The sequence below is a fragment of the Coturnix japonica genome, chromosome 7 (genome assembly GCF_001577835.2).
Source record: "Coturnix japonica isolate 7356 chromosome 7, Coturnix japonica 2.1, whole genome shotgun sequence".
Classification (NCBI taxonomy): domain Eukaryota; kingdom Metazoa; phylum Chordata; class Aves; order Galliformes; family Phasianidae; genus Coturnix; species Coturnix japonica.
In genome coordinates, this window is record NC_029522.1 from 10,575,692 (window position 1) to 10,587,808 (window position 12,117).

General features: G+C 47.3%; 1 protein-coding gene across 2 annotated transcripts in view; it reads left to right on the top strand.

Annotated features, from left to right (window-relative positions):
* The window catches only part of PLEKHM3 (pleckstrin homology domain containing M3), a 111,944-nt gene extending 99,997 nt beyond the window's left edge, over positions 1–11,947 (top strand). Inside the window, exons 14-15 of one of the 2 annotated variants that reach the window (XR_004307848.1) lie at positions 161–282; positions 10,723–11,947. Coding sequence is in view for 1 of the 2 variants with exons in the window: in XM_032445647.1 (XP_032301538.1) it covers positions 10,723–10,759 (37 nt within the window). In the remaining variant the exon portion in view is untranslated. The remainder of the gene's footprint in view (positions 1–160; positions 283–10,722) is intronic. The other variant, XM_032445647.1, reaches the window with a different exon arrangement.
* The last annotated feature ends 170 nt before the right edge of the window (positions 11,948–12,117 follow it).

A 12,117-nucleotide genomic window follows, 5' to 3' on the forward strand; every position in this document is an offset into this window, starting at 1 on the left:
GACCTAAGAATTCTGTGTGAGGGCCCCCAGAGAAATTTGCATCCAGTCCCATGCTCTCCTGTTTTTCAAAGAGAAGGACACATCCCCTCCCTTGCTGCTCTCCTGCCACTCCTCAGAAGGACCAGAAGTCCACCAGGAATATCGATCCTTTCTCCTGCAGGCACCTTTGGACTACGTCTCTGTGATGAATTGGCTACAGGCAACAGGTTAATGTTTGACCAGGACAACACACAGGAAAACCATGTGCAAGACCCTTCCCTTCCTCCTTATTTGCTTTACAAGGTGAGCAAATCCTGTTATTACACATTTTTCAGCTTTCACTGCCACTTTGTCTCCTCGCTTCACTCTGTAAGAAATGCTGGGAAGGGAAGCATCAACACAGAGCTGCAATTCTTACATTGGCAGCCCTATTCTTAACCCCTGCACAAGCATCCCACAAAAGCCATAGGTTTTGAGTAGTTCAATTAACCTTCTATTAGTCTTTTGTGTTAATTTATCAACTCAGCAGACCACAAAAAATACCAGTCAGACTGTGAATTGGAGCATGCCCTACAGGTCCTGTGGAAAACAGAAGCAAAATTAGCATTAGCTTCTGATGATGAGCAGTGTGGGGACAAACTGGCACTCACAGAGTGTCCAACCATCTTGTTCCTGATTGACACCCCTCATGCTGGTGAGACAGTGTTGTAGGGTGATCACATCAATTTAGATGTTTGGAGATGTTATATCATGGACAAATCTCATAACCTCTTAGATCTAACGGCCTTCTGGGTTTTGTTGTTTCATGTTCTCTTTGCCTGTTAAATGCTTTGCAATGGGTTGAACCAGGAATATTGATAATCCCAAATGGCCAAGTCCCATGTGTGATTTTCTAGTTAATATCATTTGACCATGCCAAACCAAACTCTTCTCTTAAAGGTCAGGATAGTTCTGTTTTTAAAAGTTACACTTCTAGTTCTTAGACAAAAATTAACAGCATTTAATTCCTTGTAGGGATCTGGTTATCTGAAAGGCGGCAGAACTAGAATATGGCCTTTCTTTGAGGAAATTAAAGACATTTTATAAGTCTTGAGGAGAGTGTCTGAATTCAAGTAGTACAAGTTCCTTGTCCAGAACTGTGCTCCAGGCTCAAGGAAACACTTGATTTTTTCGTTCAGATTTTCAGGTTTCTGTTGAGTGTATGATACAATCTCAATGACAGCACCAGATTAACCTCAGAGGAACTAGCTTCCTCCTTTCCTCAGAGACAGAGAAGGCCCTTCCAGGTTTGAGGGCCAATGTAGCTTTTCAGTGAAAGACATGTTGAGGACAAATGAAAATATTCTGTGTGTGTTCGTACATAGCTTTGGACTGTCTTTTTAAAATAGTTCTTGTTTAACTGGATACTCTCTGAAGTAGTGGTTCCATCTAGAGGTCTGAGTATTACCACTATGAGAAGGTGGTGAAAAGCATCTCAGATAATCAGGTGTCACAAGTAAAACCAGACAAAGTCTCCAAGGCAAGTAGGAGTAAATTCCAACCATTTTAAGCATAGACAAATATAAACTTTGTTGTTGGGGCTGCAAACATGCTAAAAATCTGGTAATGTTTATAGTGACTGTTTTCTATATTGAGCCTGAGACATTAGCCTCAAATATTAAAAATGAATTTATGAGGCTCATCTAGAAAGCAAGAGAAGTCAGATAAGAGTTTGTGTTAAGGACTGAGCTTTAGACTGACTTGAAAGTTCCCAGATCTTTATCATATAAATATACAATATGATGTGCTTACAGGCGAATAGGAAGGAATTGTTAATAATGCTAAACATTGTTTAAGAAAGTGCAAGTTACTGAGTGCATCAGAAAGTAATAGATCTAATCAGTGTGCATGGAACAGTTCAGCCTAAATTGTTTTCATAGCATGAAAGGTTATAAATTGATCTCATCTCTTGACATACCTGAAGTATAGTGATGAAAGCTTGAAATGTAATTAGTGTCTCTTCACTGAATTGTGCCTTGCACTGTTAAGTAATCCTTCTGATTTCTGTGAACCAAGGACAGCCCTGTGGGAGCAAGGTTAGGGTAGAAAAACTGAGAACCCAGCACCATTCTGTCAGCAGATACTGGAATGCAATTGCTTGCAACCCAATTGCTTGGGTGGATGTTGTTTGTTGTGTACTTATTGCAAAACGTCCTGTTCTGGCTTGGACTCTGCACTTTTGAAGAACGTTCATCTCTGATTTAACAGATGGCACGATCGATCCTTTAAGCATATACAAGTTTTGCTGAGTTCAATGAAAGCTGCAGTTTTGAAAGAACTAGAGCTGAGCTTTCAGTGTTTAGAGACATGAGCTGTAGCAGTTTATAAAATTGGCAATTACTTGTAAAATGAAGTGACTGCATGTGCATTCAGCACAGAGTTAACCCTGGGTGATAGCAGGAAAAGAGTGAAATTAAAATAAAACTATGGGTCTCTACTGCAGATATTTACACAGTATTGACATTGTTAGGTGTGCTTAGAAATTTATGTCAAGTGTTACTGCACTGTCATAAAACAATAAAGTACTTCTGTGAAGGGCTTAGGGCAAAGGGAAGGCAAAAAAGTCTCTATATAAGGCCCTCTTCCAGCTCCAGAGGTAATCTGTGTGAATGTTTCCATAGCTGTCGACAGGAGCTGCATGGAGGCCTGCTAGGGGAGAGAGAGCAGAAGTGGCACGTTTGCTATGTTCAGAGCAGGTAGCCAATGGCTTTGTTTCAGGGAGAATATTTTACCGCCTCTCAGTTTTAGGAACCTAATGAATCTGCCCTCCAGACAGGGCTTCTGCTGGGAGCAGGCTTGTGTCTGAACTGAAATACCCTTTTGTGTTTCATAGAAATGCTAGCAAGGACACATAAGGGCTGAAAGATAACATTAAAAAAAATACAGTGCTGGCTGTGGAGCTAAAAAGGACAGGAGTCCAGAGTGCCAGGATTTCTGCATCACACTTCCTGGACTCGGCGCATTTTCATCTCTAGGGTGTCACTGCTCTGCTTCTCACCCCAGGCTCACAGTGGGCATCCTCTTAACATTTTTGCTGTAGGACCAGACATTACAGGTGAAGTTAGTGTTTACACGAATGGAAACTGAAATGCCAGTCCCAGTCAGTTAGAGTGCTGAGGAGTTTGGATCCAGGCACAGTGCTTTGCCTGTTCATGGATCTGCAGCTTTGCTCTATAGCCCCTACTCATCACTTTTGGAGTTGTGACAACATTTATTCTCCAAGCCATGTTCATACATGGGGCTGTTAGCCTTGCTGCTGGAAAGCAATGTTGCAGAGAGGTATTGCTCTTCCACTAGATGTGATTCTCTGATGTGGTTAGATCCTACTGCGTGGCAATGCATTTTGCTTCTACTTTCCAAATGAAGGTCATTCTTTTCCACCAAATCATTTAGCAGAAGTGTTCCCCCCTCTAGCAGTCTCATAGCTGACTGCTGAGGGTTGGGAGGCTCTGTTTCCTGACCCTGCTCTGGATAATGCTTCTACAAAACCAGCTAGCTATAAGAATAAAAACAGTATTGTTGAGAAGGGAGTTTTTGGAGCCTCTTTAAACCTTAGCAATGCTGATAGCCCATCTTGCCTTGCTTTCTCTGCTGGGAACCAGAGTGCTCCTCTGTTTTATGGGAGGGCTAGTACAAACTGTTTGCAAAACATGAGTTGGCAGGTGTTGAGCCCTTCAGCATCTGACCCCATGTCTATAAACTGGCTGAGCTAATTTTCTGCCTAGGCAACTATATAAGCCTTGCTCTCTGTGGCCAAGCTTCTAATATCCTATGTCAACAGCATTGTCCATCCCATTTCCTGGCTCGGTCTGTACCTTTACAGCTAAAGATTGGGGCTGAAATCCATCTCTTACATCAGATATACCAGCCTCTGAACTGTGGAGCTGGCTCTGTACACCAGTGTGCTCCAGCCAAATCTGTGTTTAAGACTGGGAGGAGCTGGTCCCTCCTCTGAGTCCTGGCAGGTGCTGTGGTGGCAATGAGTAGCCTCAGTCCCGTGCCACCCGGTACCCCGCTCAGTCCTCAGTTCTCAGCTCCACCGGTGCTGAAGGCTGTGGTCCAGGTGCACTCCCCTCTTCCCAGCAGTACCACAGACTTGGGTCCTCCCCACTGCCTGGCAGGGAGCTGTGGAACACCCTGACCTCGCATCCCACCAGCCTCATGCATCACTGAGGGCTTTGAAGCTCCATTTGTTCAGGAGTGAACTCTCTCTTGCCCATGTGCCCAGCACGGAGTGCTGCAGCAGCAGCACCCCTGGCTTTGTGTGTGATTCTTTCCCATGAACATCTCAGCGTTGTCCGCAGCACGTGAACTCCTTCGGCCTCCGGATGGTGAGAAAGCCTCGGAGACGGAGGGGAGCCGTTTAGTTCTGAACAAGAGCTGTACGCATTACAGTTACTAGTTTCGCTGTTCTCTGTAGGAATTTCGGGGGATCTGGGGACTGGTAGAGGCGTGCGTGCGGGAGAGCCGGGAACAGAGCATGTCTTGCTCCTAACACTGCTTCTCTTCTTTCTATTGACCCAGCTCACTGATTGGAAAAGACCCATGTCCCCCCGGCCCCCTCTTCCTCCCCAGCCGCACGATTGTCACCGCCAATTAGTGCATTGTTAGGGAACACAATGGCGCCGTGGCCACTGGAATGGGCCGCTTTTGTGTGTCTCCAGTCGGCCGTAGGGGCAGTCAAGATTCATTTAGGGCCTTACACAACGTGGACAGAAAATACTATCAGAAAAGCAAAAGGGGGAAAGAAAAAGGGAGAGAGAGGTAGCAAGAGAAGGAGGGGGGGGGGGGGTAGCCTGCTATTCAGAGGTTAGTCCAGCCGCATGAAAGGCCCAAGAAGCAGTGCCACATTGAAGACGCCCCTTAGAACACAAAAAGGAGCAGGGCTTAATAGTAATTAGTGGGCAAACTGCAAGAGTGCCGTGGCTCTCTAGCGAATTGCTGGCTGCCACCGTTTCCCCTTCCCCCCGGATCCGGCCGGGCCGCGAGCAGCGCGGGGATGGGAACTGGCGGTTCTCCCCTGCACACCGCGCTCTGCGGAGGCCCCATCCAGCAGCTCTTTGTGGCTAGTAACTTGGACGGCATTCTCCAAAGCTCAGCCCAATGCAGGAGGTGTTTTGTAGGATGCAAGGGTATGGTTTTGCAACCACTGTTATGCCTGTTTCAAGGATCTTTAAAGTAGCCCTGTTCCTTATTGCAGCCTTGCATGGTGCACCTTGCAGTTGGGCTGCATTTGCCCACAGCCTGACCCTCTTCCTCCAGCAGAACCTCAGAGATCACCACTGTTGTTCTTATCTGTTTTCATTAGTCCCCTCTTTCATCCTTACATTTTTTATGATATATTTGGGCAAAGCATCCCTGTAAGCTCAATAGCTACATGGAATCTGCTCAGACCGAGTACGAAGCCTTACTCTTGCTTCCTCACGAAAACCTGCATAATGTGGATGACACCTGCATCCACCCCTTTCCGCTCACTTCTTTGTCAGGTCTCAGACATCCTAAGGTCTCCACCTGTATTTGCAGTATTTCTTCAAGCACTTTTTGTCCTCTCGTGGCTTGGGCTTGTCTTGGGTGACTGCATTGGTGCATATCTGGATACATTTAATCTCTGCTTCTTGCTGCTTGTTACTGTTCCCATTCTCAGCTCGCACCCTGAATGCTGGGTTTAGTTAAGACGTGATGAGCCAAACAGCAAGCTGTGTGTCAGGAGTATGCCAAGCTAATAGGTTCATAAGACATGTTTGATCTTATGTAAAGATGCTCAAGTATTAAGGAATTTGGGGCATCCTAGCTTAAATGAAAAGTACACGGAGACACAGATTTAGGAGTGATACTTTTTATGTTTTCAGAGGATCTAAAGAAAATCCATGGAACTAAACTGCTGGACACGGTGTAGGCTGTTCTCAGATATAGTGGGTACGTATCTTGGTTTCCCTTGGATATAGAGAAATGTAATTGTTCTCTTTTGGATTCATCTCTTTTTACATTGACCAAGACACTAACCATCCAAATTTAGTAGTGTCTGCTGGGAATGTTCCCAAGCTGCAGTGCATACAGCTGATATGCATGCACACATACAATTCTGGACCACAGTCTCTCTTCACACTGAGGCTCTAAGATAATCAAGCAAGTCTGGGAAATGCAGTTGCTGCTCCAGTACTGGTCTTCTTTTTTTTCTTTCATGTGAGCTGGAAGCCACAGCTACTCTGTACATCTCTACAAAATCAGTTTGATTCGATCAGAATACTGCAAATGGGATTCCAAGACTTTTGGTCCATCCAGAATCCCATCACAGGTTTCACACGGAGCTGAGGGTAGCACAGCAGGCATCAAGGATTTGGCTGACATGGCTGGGGTGGCTCCTGCAATGCAAACATGATCGGGAAGCTTTCAGTGTGTATGTCTCACAGATAGGGCTGATTGAAGACACTGTCTCGCAATACAGAACGTGTCTGTCTCACACCAGCCACAACACATCCTCACTCTGCTAATTAGCAACATCCCCGCTAGAGTCTCAGCCGAAAGGATTAAACTCTTCTCACCTTGTCCTGCCCCTTCCTTTCCCAAGAGGGGATGTTTAGTCCTGGAGGGATGCAGCTGGGCTGGCCCAGGTAAGGAGGCAACCCTGTTCCTCCTAGACTGCACTTCTTCCAGAGGGGGATTTTGTCTCCTGGACAGTCAATCTGCACTGACTTAAGAGACCCAGTCTCAAATCCTTGCAGGGCAGCATTGGAGGTGATCAGCCTAACCTGCTCTAGGGGAATGGAAACAGATAACTTGCACAATAACTTTCCAAGTGCACCCAGAGGGGTCTTGCCTGCCTTATGGCAGTGTAACTGCTGGGGCCTGAAGAGGGAAAGAGCTCCACATCTACCTGCCCCACACAGTGCAACAATTAATTTCACTAACCTAGGGGAAATACGAAAGAGTGAATTCTGCTGCAGACAGGCAGACTTCTCTGAAGCAAAACCTGAATCAAGCTACTCCACCATTTCTAATGGCATAAGGAAGGTGTCTCATCTTTGTAGATGTGCTACTGTTTTTGTCAGCTTGCTGCTTATAGAAAATCAGTTTGCATCAGTTCAGGAAAAAAGAAAAAAAGTCTGTAAGAGTACCGTACAACTTTGGTCATCAGAGGTTTTTGGAAAGCCTTTGCCAGCACTTGTGGAAAGATTGAATATATTTAGAGCACATTTCCGTATCACCAGGACATAGCTCTAGCAAGGTAGCATCACCATGTGCTTGATGGTAATGCACATCACAGTGCGGTGTAGGATTTAGAGAACAGATGCCATGTTTTTTATCCCTGCAAATCTCTTGATGTGCTCCAGTTCTGTAACAATAGTCCCTGGTAAAGCTGTTGCTTTTTAAGATCAGGATCCTTGGATTTCTTGCATTTCTTAATTCTTTGTATCAAACTAATATGCAGGTCAAATACGTTTTGACCTCTGCATTACATCCAAGTTATTACCTATGAATAACTTGCAAAAGAAAGTGATCAAAATGTGTATAGTTCCAACCAGTGCTAACTGCCTTCTCGTTCAGTGTCTTGTATCTTTTTACCTGTGTCCAGTAAATGTTGATTATGCAGGGAATTAAATCTGTATCTCATCATAATTTGGTTAATTCACTGGGTGTGACACAACTCTCTGAGCCTTAACTCCAGATATTTCTCCTCCCTGTATCAAGCACTTCAAGGATGTCAGAAGCATGTACTGGGAATCCGGAGTGCCTAGTCTTAGCAAGAATGCCTGAAGGTCAGAGGGAGGACGTGGTTCCCTAGTGCCCTTCTAGGGTACTGTAGATCATTGGGTCAGTATGGCACATCATGGTGGTGCTCAGTCTCCAGAGTACAGGTATGTAGCAGTTTCTGTAAATAAAGACCCCTTACAGTTGCCTCAGGAAGGTCCAGAATCAGTGCACCTGGAAAATGGTGATCGCAGTACTTAGAGAGGCTAATGAAGAAGAGCAGAGATGTTTTCTGATTGTATGGTACTTTGTATTCTCAGGAAAGGCCAGGCTGAATTCCTTCTTAACAGCAACATTTCTCACCAACTGATAAACTTTTAAGGCCAGGAAAGACCTATGGTTTCTGTTTTGTTCGTACCCTGACTTGCATCCTAGCCCTAATGTGTTTGCAACCTTTTCAGCCTCACCTTTCTGCTGTAGCCTGTCCATCTCTGCTGGATTAGGACCTTTGTCCCCAGAATAAAGTACAGCAACTGTGACGGATTTTATTTGAATTTGGACGTAGAGCAAACAAATAGAAAATAGGTTTCCAAAGGTTATGGCCCGAGGCAGGGTGCAGGAAGTATTATGTCAAAGCTGAACTGCTCCAAGCGGTCTCACCCCATAGGCATCTCACAGAAAAGGAGAGGGCAGGAAAAAAAAGGAGAGGCCTGTTTAAAGATGACACAGATCAAAACAGGACTAATCTGAAGATAAAGCAAGCAATAATTGGTGTATATTATTGTTATTTAACAAAGGCATTTAGTGGCTCCCACATATTAGCTGGGGTTTTGTTTTGTTTTACTCCTGTAGCAGTCAGTAGCTGACTCCAGAGCAGAAGCAGGCAGTGAAGCCTCGCTACCAGGAGCCTGGCCAGGGAGCAGCCCCTCAGCCCTGTGGTAGTGCCCTGAGCCGGCACCTGCGGTTCTGCACACCAGCTGCAGGGATGTGCTGATGGTTCCACTTCAAGTGCAGGTAGAGGGTTAGCTGTGCCACGGTGGAAACCACGGCTTCACAGCTGTTCTGATCACTGTTGCTGGACATTCAGTTCAGACCGGAGACTGGGCAGAGCTCTGGTGGTTTGTAGGAAATGCACAGTTCTCCACTGGGAAACAGCCTGAGCTGCTTAGACTGCCAGAGGGGCCAGCGCTGGCCCCTTGGTCGAGAAAAAATCTCAGATTTCATGCTTCAGGGTTGTTCATTTGGCAGCTTTCCTGAGTGCTGGATTCATTTATAGCTGTAAGTATACAAATGGATGTGCAGTACAATTGCCCGGCTTGGAAATCCCAGCAGAGCAAAGTATTTAGCTCTGAAAAATGTTAGGAGTGACTCCTTTGCAATATGTAGAGCAGTGAGCGTTTCAGAAACAGTCTATGTATTTAAACAGTCATTACTGCCTTCTGGGTAAATAACACATGTTTTTAAAATGGTCTCTATACACAATAGGCGCTAACACAATAAATCCTAATTGCTCTGAAGGACCCATTAGGCTCTATCAGGTCAAGAAATGGTGGAGGTTTTTTGAAAGTCACTCACCATGTTGTTACATAAGCCACAATTTGAAAGTCTATAAATAAGTATTTGCCCAATGAAGAGTGAGGGCCTTGCCAGGGCCATACTAATTTATCATGTCAACTTCACTATGGGGACTGTTTTCTTTTCAAAGGCCAGTGTCAAAAAAGAGGGGGAGGGGGCGGAGTACTGCACAGTGTGCTTCAAAACCCACGTATCTGAGAAGATTCAGGCTGCAATGTGCCCACCGGGAAAAGCAAGTGTAACGTTCCCTGCCTCCTCCTTAACTTGGTGCTGTGTTAATCGTAGTGAGATCTGGAGAGCTGGGAGGCTGCAGGGTCCTGGGGCTTTTCTTCCTACTACTGCCCCCTGGGGTCACGGCCCTGAGCCTCTGACTGATGTGGGCTGCAAGCTCCTCCGTGCAGTTGCACCCACAGTCCCTGTGGGGACCAACAGAAGCCAGCTGTGTACATTATACATTGTACATGCCGTGATATGCACAGATAAGTCGTGATGGAATTGTCAAGGTAAAGAATTGACGAATCTAGTGAGATGAGCTTTAAGTGCAGCCACTCCTCCTCATTTTGCTTTAGCTTTCCATGTCTGAAATGTTGGTTGCATTTTGCAAAGTGTAGCCCTCAGGTCAGCTGTTGGTGCCGCCTGTGTCACTGCTAGAAACCACATCTCATGTTAATTCACTCAGAATGTGGGTAGTTCCATGGAGCTTTTTGAACGTGACTGCGAGTTGGCATGGTTTTGTTTCCCACACTATTTTGAGATGTGTAATTGTCCAGGTATCTGTAAAAACAAACAGCAATGATGGAAGTTTGGGTTTTGCAGGGAATTTCAGGAAGGTATGCATGGTGAAAGCGTTGAAGTGATTTAAATCCAAATTCATGTCCCCAGCCCACAGCTTGTAAATCATTTTGCTCTTGAGAAAATGACTGCCCACTGCTGCTGCACTTTGTGGGATGGTGCCAGAGCAGCTCACAGTCTGCCTGCCTGCTGCCCCTCCTGCCCCTCTACCTGCTGGTCCCCAGCTGGCAGGGACTTTGTGTCTTATTTCACACCCCCACGGTCTTTGGCAGCCAGGGGAGGTCAGTGTGGGTTCCAAGGCTTGAAGCACCAGCAGCCCGCAGCCTTGTGGCTCAAGTGGGAGTGCAGAAACACCACTTGCTAAGCCATTGGTACAGGGTCACTGCATATGTGAGCACCACCCTGGGTGGGATACCCACAGCTGTCTGTGGGCACTGGGAGCTCTTTGCAGATGTTTGCTGAGCTCCCCGACAAAGGCAGGAGCAGTGGCTGGTCTTTACAAAGCGAACTCCCTTAGTCTTTTCCTCAAGTCATTTAGAAGTGACCATGTCCTCCACAAATGCAGTTTGCCCAGTTAAAAAGGCTGACAGTGCAGAGAGAACCAAGTACAGAAACACTTAACTGCCTTCTGACTTTCTGCTCCTACAGGAACCACTGCACCCCTTTGCTGGAAGTGCACCTATGAGGAAAGGTACATGTGAGCAGCCATGCCCTGCCCCTCTCCTTAGGGCTGCAGCCCAGTTCCCAGGCACAGCTGTTGATGTGGAAGAGCCTTGAGGAACTCCTCTGCACGGGGATTGAAGGTAACGCAATTTCCTAATAATATGTAGAATTCATTAAGGATGGCAGAAGGGTCGCAGGTGTCAGGAACACTTTGTCTCCAAGATTCAGCGCTGTAGGTTTGAGGCAGGTGTGGGCTGTTGCTAACGGTGCTGTGTATGCATACAGTGATGTGCTTGTGCAGTGCGGTAGGGATAGTAGCAGCTTATGGACTGTGCTCGATCTTACACATTTAATCCTGCTCTGGTTGCTCTGCTGCATATTCATAACAACAAAAAGGAAACAGAAGCACAGATGTCTACCTGGCTCTTAATTGGGTTTCAAGCATCCCCAGTGAGGCAAATGCAGCGTTATTTACAGCCAGGCCCTAAGAATTAGGTGCATCTGGAGCAGTGGCAGAACCCGCGCCAGGCTGCGGGCTGATGGATGGGTGGAGCGAGGTGCTGCCCTGCTCTGCCCTTCCTGTACCCCCTGCCTACCTGTCCCCACTGTGTGTCAGACCAAACTGATACTGCCGGAGGGAATGCTAATAGAAACAAAATACACTGGGAAAAAAGAATTTCTGGTCTTGTGCAGCCACATCAGCGTTTTCTAATTGTACAGTGATGATAATAAAAAGGCTGCCCTCTGCTCTCAGCTGTAATTGGGGTAATCAGCTGAGGACCGTAATGAAACCGTCTGTGATTTGCCTTCTGCTGGGCTGCGACTTCACAGAAGGGCAGTCGGGCAGAATTAAAAGTTATGGCTCCTGCTGCAGGGTTGTGCTGCCGTGTGCCAGCGCCCTGTGGCTGTACTTCACTGCCACGCAGCCCGGCTGCAGGCAGCGCTGGAACCAAGCGCTGTAGGGACTGAAGCGCTTTTGGCCTTTTGTAAGAAGTTGTTTGGCAGAGGGTTTGGGGCGCCGAGCTGAGTTGTACCGCGGTTCCTGCCTGCTGGCTTTCGGCTGCTGCCGAGGAGCTGGGCTGCCCCGGAGGTGTGGCGGCAGGAAGGCAGGGGTGCCGAGCACACCCGGCCGGCAGCGGGGATCGGTTCGGACGGGCCGGAGCGCAGCGCGGTGCCCGCGGGGATTCGGGAACGTCGGGGCCGGCTCCGCGACCAGCGCCGCGTGCTCGTGGGGCGCTACCGCCTGGGAGGGGGGAGGTGAAGATGCCGTGCCGGGCGCGGGGCGGGTCCGACACCGGGGGCGGGTCCGTAGGCGGTTCCATAGGCGGGGCGCAGCACGGCGCGGAGCCGGATCGCCCGCCCGCCCCAGAGCGCAGGTGG